General features: G+C 38.6%; 1 protein-coding gene across 1 annotated transcript; it reads right to left on the reverse strand.

Annotated features, from left to right (window-relative positions):
- Positions 1–1,558: 1,558 nt before the first annotated feature.
- LOC142139740 (olfactory receptor 52B2-like) lies at positions 1,559–2,494 on the reverse strand. Its single transcript, XM_075197609.1, has one exon. The coding sequence runs from the start codon at positions 2,492–2,494 to the stop codon at positions 1,559–1,561; it is 936 nt and encodes a 311-aa protein (XP_075053710.1).
- Between the last annotated feature and the right edge of the window lie 4,986 nt (positions 2,495–7,480).

Below are 7,480 nucleotides of genomic sequence, written 5' to 3' on the forward strand. Positions count from 1 at the left end.
GGAAATCTGTGACAAGACGCTAATCTCTATAGATTCATCCTATCTCGACTATTGCAAACTCCTCCTCACTGGCCTTCCTGGCTCTCACTTTCTGACATTCAATCCATACAGAATGCTGCAGCTAGGCTCATCTTCCTCTCCCATAACACTTCTTCTGCGTCTCCTCTGCGAAAATACCTTCAATGGCTCCCAATCCATCTCAAAATTCAGTCCAAGCTCCTTACCCTCACTTACAAAGCCCTTACCAACGCTTTTTCCCTTACATCTCTGACCTTGTCTCGAAGTACATGCCTACCCGGCCACTCCGCTCTGCCTCTGACATCTGCCTCAATTCCCCTCTCATTACCTCCTCCCATGCCCAACTCCAAAACTTCTGCCATGCTGCCCCTAATCTTTGGAACTCCCTACCATGTCTCACTTGACTACCCAACCTTCAGTCCTTCAAACGTTCACTCAAAACTCACCTTTTCAAGTTCGCCTATCCTACCACCTCCTAATCATTCTATCCATCACCTCCTCTTCCTCGCCTGCCATCTCCGTTTTCTCCCAGTTGGTCTTACTATCTTTCACCACCCCTCCCTCTAGAATGTAAGCTCTCGCAGGCATTATCCTCTTTACCTATTGTCCCACATCTGTCTACTGTCTGTCTCCCTCGTATGTCCTGTCACGTCTTTTGATGCACTCTGTGTGAGTCTCCATAGCATTACTCACACTCATCTGTGCTACTTATGTGTATAACCTCATCTATTTGTTACTTGCTTCGTCTGTTTATGGCGCTACGGAATCTGTGGTGCCTTATAAATAAATAAATGATGATAATAATAATAATAATAACCTTCAGTATTTCTAAACAGAGGAATTCTTATGTAAATTTTGGACACATCATTATTTACTAAATTAATATATGCATCCTGTTGTATATGTAATTACATTGTTACTAATCTGATATTAGTGTAAGGCTGGAGAATATCAATGTCTATGTTTTTTGCCAAGTGGCGATGACATTTGATAAAATAAAATTAATTTGCATACTAAGGCTTAGCCTATAGCTGAAGAGTACACATATCAATCAACAAAGAAACAGAGACACAACAAGCTAAATGTATATGAACATAACAAGGAAAAGCAAACACCTTGTAGTTAGAACCAAAAAAAGTATTAAAACTTTATTGAATAGTTCTGAGAAGACATTATTTAAAATAGTTTATGACAAGCAATTTTAAAATGGAACACCACATTGAGGGACATTTCAGAAACTAACCACATTCATTTTATCTGATCAAGCATAACCAAAATAAACATTGCCCATCTAGTATTAAAATAAAACAAAAAATATATACACCCGATCATACTGTAACAATACAGTCTTCATATTTCTTAATAGTTTTTTTTACCTTTTCTTGGCACCTATTAGAGTGTTAGTATATGATGTTAGGACTTAATGTCTTCTACTAGAGATATAAAACCTCATTATCTCCACAAAGTTCTTGGTATTTGGGAGCCATGTTACACTTTTAGCCATCAAAATGTATCAACAATTTTTAATACGAATTCTAAATTACCCTAAGCGTTTCCCAAAAAACATCATCAAGACTCTTTGTTTAATTTCTTGTGTCCTAACTCCATATATTAATGGGTTCATCATTGGAGGGACGAGGACATATAAATTGGCCACCAGTATGTGGACATATGGTGGGATGTCGTTGTGAGAGATCCTGTGTGTTATGAAAGAAAAAAAGGCTGGGACGTAGAGTAAAGTTATCACACAGACGTGGGACACACAGGTATTGAAAGTCTTATAGCGAGCGGCTGTAGAGGAGAGCCTGAAAACTGCCCGAACAATGGAAAAATAGGAAATCCCAATAAGAACTAAATCTACTACCGAGGTAAGAATGATAATGACCATGCCATAGATGATGTTGACCAGTATGTCCGCAGTAGCCAGTCTGGCCATCCCCATGTGTTCGCAGTATGTATGTTCTATCACATTACTCTGCTGATATGGTAATCTTCTGAGAAGGAGAATTACTGGAATTATAATAATGGTGCTTCTGGTCAGAGAGATAGCAATGACTGCTCTTATAAATGATACAGTGAGCGTGGTCACATACGATAAAGGGTAGCAGATGGCAATGTATCGATCATAAGCCATGGCAAGTAAAATGGCAGACTCAGTCATACAGATAAAATGAATGAAGAAAATTTGGGTGAGGCACCCATTAAAGGAAATTTCATGTGAATTGAACCAAAAAATACAGAGGGTCTTTGGTACAGCAGAAGAGCTCAAGAGGACATCACCAATGGCCAGCATCGCAAGGAACATATACATGGGCTGGTGGAGACTTGTAGTTCGTGCAATTACAAATAACAAGATAAAGTTTCCCATAAGAGACAGAATATACATGATACAGAATAGGACGGAAAGTGGGTGGTGGTAGTCCTCCAGACCAGGAATTCCCATCAGAAGGAAATAATCTGGGTGGATCATGGTCATGTTTGATAGTCTACAGGTAACCTCTTGACTGGAACTGGAATTATAAACAGAAGAGGAAGCGTTAAGTGGCAACAATTTGTTCCTTTGGATTATAGCTATTGTCTATAAGAATGTTAAATGAATGCAAATGAGGGGTAGCAGTGGTTAGCACTTCTGCCTCACAGCACTGGGGTCATGAGTTCAATTCCTGACCATGGCCTTATCTGTGTGCAGTTTGTATGTTCTCCCCGTGCTTGCGTGGGTTTCCTCCAGGTGCTCCGATTTCCTCCCACACTCCAAAAGCATACTGGTAGGTTAATTGGCTGCTAACAAATTAACCCTAGTCTCTGTCTGTCTGTGTGTGTGTGTGTTAGGAAATTTAGACTGTAAGCCCAATGGGGGCAGGGACTGATGTGACTGAGTTCTCTATTCAGCATTGTGGAATCAGTGCCACTATATAAATAAATGGTGATGATGAGCATCTTGCTGTACTAATAAAATGGGTGACAATAATGAGCGAATGTGTCACTACAGACATCAAGTTGGATCAATCCATTTATTGATGTTCCCAATAATTATCAAAAGTGAGGTTTCTACATCAGTTGTGAAATCAATGTGATACTTTATATAGTAATGTTTCTCAGATCAGACATCTTACAGCTGTGAGTAGCTGCTTCTTTTTGGGGCCAAGCAATATAAACATGATTTTAGTGCTCTTTAAACCATGCTCGCCTAACACTTATAGTAGATGTTATAGTCCATGTAAAATCTGTGATATTAATATAAATTTAATATGTATTGATATCACAAATTACAATGCAAAACACAATAAAATCATTTAAATGCTGAAACATTGAATTATATCATCAAATTTATAAAATTATTCAGTAAATGTCTTCTAACAGAATGTTGCAGAAATGCTTTATGCAAAGTAACAAATAAATAAGTGCAACACCAATGTCTAACCAGTGATGTTAGTAATAGGTACAGGTAGGTAAACACTGGTTACATTTACCTACCTCTACCTAGTACTAACATCACTGGTTACATTTACCTACCTGTACCTATTACTAACAACACCGTGACAGAGCACATGATCGCAGGGGGAATGAATCCTCCACCCCTGCGATCGGATCCTGGTGCCTGGCTGTCACTGTGACAGCCAGGCTGAAGACAGAATAGCGGAGACCAGTGGCGGGCCCCAGGTAAGTCTGTGCTAAGCTGTTGTACCGGGCCCCCTGGTGAGCCCGGCCCGGTACAACAGTACCTCCCGAACCCCCCTGATGGCGGCCCTGGGTACAGGTAGGTAAATGTTACCAGTAATGTTAGTATTAGGTACAGGTAGGTAAATGTAACCAGTGATGTTAGTACTAGGTACAGGTAGGTAAATGTAACCAGTGATGTTAGTACTAGGTACAGGTAGGTTAATGTAACCAGTGATGTTAGTAATAGGCACAGGTAGGTAAATGTAACCAGTGATGTTAGTAATAGGTACAGGTAGGTAAATGTAACCAGTGATGTTAGTAATAGGCACAGGTAGGTAAATGTTACCAGTGATGTTAGTAATAGGTACAGGTAGGTAAATGTAACCAGTGATGTTAGTATTAGGTACAGGTAGGTAAATGTTACCAGTGATGTTAGTAATAGGTACAGGTAGGTAAATGTAACCAGTGATGTTAGTAATAGGTACAGGTAGGTAAATGTAACCAGTGATGTTAGTATTAGGTACAGGTAGGTAAATGTAACCAGTGATGTTAGTAATAGGCACAGGTAGGTAAATGTAACCAGTGATGTTAGTACTAGGTACAGGTAGGTAAATGTAACCAGTGATGTTAGTAATAGTTACAGGTAGGTAAATGTAACCAGTGATGTTAGTATTAGGTACAGGTAGGTAAATGTAACCAGTGATGTTAGTAATAGGTACAGGTAGGTAAATGTAACCAGTGATATTAGTACTAGGTACAGGTAGGTAAATGTAACCAGTGATGTTAGTAATAGGTACAGGTAGGTAAATGTAACCAGTGATGTTAGTAATAGGTACAGGTAGGTAAATGTAACCAGTGATGTTAGTAATAGGCACGGGTAGGTAAATGTAACCAGTGATGTTAGTAATAGGTACAGGTAGGTAAATGTAACCAGTGATGTTAGTAATAGGTACAGGTAGGTAAATGTAACCAGTGATATTAGTACTAGGTACAGGTAGGTAAATGTAACCAGTGATGTTAGTAATAGGTACAGGTAGGTAAATGTAACCAGTGATATTAGTACTAGGTACAGGTAGGTAAATGTAACCAGTGATGTTAGTAATAGGTACAGGTAGGTAAATGTAACCAGTGATATTAGTACTAGGTACAGGTAGGTAAATGTAACCAGTGATGTTAGTAATAGGTACAGGTAGGTAACTGTAACCAGTGATGTTAGTACTAGGTACAGGTAGGTAAATGTAACCAGTGATGTTAGTAATAGGTACATGTAGGTAAATGTAACCAGTGATGTTAGTACTAGGTACAGGTAGGTAAATGTAACCAGTGATGTTAGTACTAGGTACAGGTAGGTGAATGTAACCAGTGATGTTAGTATTAGGTACAGGTAGGTAAATGTAACCAGTGATGTTAGTACTAGGTACAGGTAGGTAAATGTTACCAGTGATGTTAGTACTAGGTACAGGTAGGTAAATGTAACCAGTGATGTTAGTAATAGGTACAGGTAGGTAAATGTAACCAGTGATGTTAGTAATAGGTACAGGTAGGTAAATGTAACCAGTGATGTTAGTAATAGGTACAGGTAGGTAAATGTTACCAGTGATGTTAGTATTAGGTACAGGTAGGTAAATGTAACCAGTGATGTTAGTAATAGGTACAGGTAGGTAAATGTAACCAGTGATGTTAGTACTAGGTACAGGTAGGTAAATGTAACCAGGGATATTAGTACTAGGCACAGGTAGGTAAATGTAACCAGTGATGTTAGTAATAGGTACAGGTAGGTAAATGTAACCAGTGATGTTAGTACTAGGTACAGGTAGGTAAATGTTACCAGTAATGTTAGTACTAGGTACAGGTAGGTGAATGTAACCAGTGATGTTAGTAATAGGTACAGGTAGGTAAATGTTACCAGTAATGTTAGTACTAGGTACAGGTAGGTGAATGTAACCAGTGATGTTACTAATAGGTACAGGTAGGTAAATGTTACCAGTGATGTTAGTACTAGGTACAGGTAGGTAAATGTAACCAGTGATGTTAGTAATAGGTACAGGTAGGTAAATGTAACCAGTGATGTTAGTACTAGGTACAGGTAGGTAAATGTTACCAGTAATGTTAGTACTAGGTACAGGTAGGTAAATGTAACCAGTGATGTTAGTACTAGGTACAGGTAGGTAAATGTTACCAGTAATGTTAGTACTAGGTACAGGTAGGTGAATGTAACCAGTGATGTTACTAATAGGTACAGGTAGGTAAATGTTACCAGTGATGTTAGTACTAGGTACAGGTAGGTAAATGTAACCAGTGATGTTAGTAATAGGTACAGGTAGGTAAATGTAACCAGTGATGTTAGTATTAGGTACAGGTAGGTAAATGTAACCAGTGATGTTAGTAATAGGCACAGGTAGGTAAATGTAACCATTGATGTTAGTAATAGGTACAGGTAGGTAAATGTAACCAGTGATGTTAGTACTAGGTACAGGTAGGTAAATGTAACCAGGGATATTAGTACTAGGTACAGGTAGGTAAATGTAACCAGTGATGTTAGTACTAGGTACAGGTAGGTAAATGTAACCAGTGATGTTAGTACTAGGTACAGGTAGGTAAATGTTACCAGTGATGTTAGTAATAGGTACAGGTAGGTGAATGTAACCAGTGATGTTAGTACTAGGTACAGGTAGGTAAATGTAACCAGTGATGTTAGTAATAGGTACAGGTAGGTAAATGTTACCAGTGATGTTAGTAATAGGTACAGGTAGGTAAATGTAACCAGTGATGTTAGTACTAGGTACAGGTAGGTAAATGTAACCAGTGATGTTAGTACTAGGTACAGGTAGGTAAATGTAACCAGTGATGTTAGTACTAGGTACAGGTAGGTAAATGTAACCAGTGATGTTAGTAATAGGTACAGGTAGGTAAATGTAACCAGTGATGTTAGTACTAGGTACAGGTAGGTAAATGTATCCAGTGATGTTAGTACTAGGTACATGTAGGTAAATGTAACCAGTGATGTTAGTATTAGGTACAGGTAGGTAAATGTAACCAGTGATGTTAGTAATAGGTACAGGTAGGTAAATGTTACCAGTGATGTTAGTAATAGGTACAGGTAGGTAAATGTTACCAGTGATGTTAGTATTAGGTACAGGTAGGTAAATGTAACCAGTGATGTTAGTACTAGGTACAGGTAGGTAAATGTAACCAGGGATATTAGTACTAGGTACAGGTAGGTAAATGTAACCAGTGATGTTAGTATTAGGTACAGGTAGGTAAATGTAACCAGGGATATTAGTACTAGGTACAGGTAGGTAAATGTAACCATTGATGTTAGTAATAGGTACAGGTAGGTAAATGTTACCAGTGATGTTAGTAATAGGTACAGGTAGGTAAATGTTACCAGTGATGTTAGCATTAGGTACAGGTAGGTAAATGTTACCAGTGATGTTAGTATTAATTACAGGTAGGTGAATGTAAACGCTTTTGTTATTAGTAAGTTACACTAAATAGTCCTACTTGCCGCACAGCTCTTTCTGTCATTCAGGTTCCCTGAAACAATCACATCCCTGTAGATCAGATAAAACTCCTTTATACTGTAAGCTCTGCTTCCTCGTGTCCCCCCAGAGATCCACTTGCTTCCTTCGCCTCCATTGTCACCTTCGGCCACCCCCGTGATTGTGCGAGAATTGCCCTGTGTGATATAATCTGATTTATGTTACTGATCTTGTATTATCACTTGTATTTGTTACTTGTGCCACCTTTTCTTTTGTGAACTTTTTATTTTTTATGTAAACTATGTCAACCTTGTTTGTAC

This window comes from Mixophyes fleayi, chromosome 2, assembly GCF_038048845.1.
Source record: "Mixophyes fleayi isolate aMixFle1 chromosome 2, aMixFle1.hap1, whole genome shotgun sequence".
In the NCBI taxonomy this organism is placed as follows: Eukaryota; Metazoa; Chordata; class Amphibia; order Anura; family Limnodynastidae; genus Mixophyes; species Mixophyes fleayi.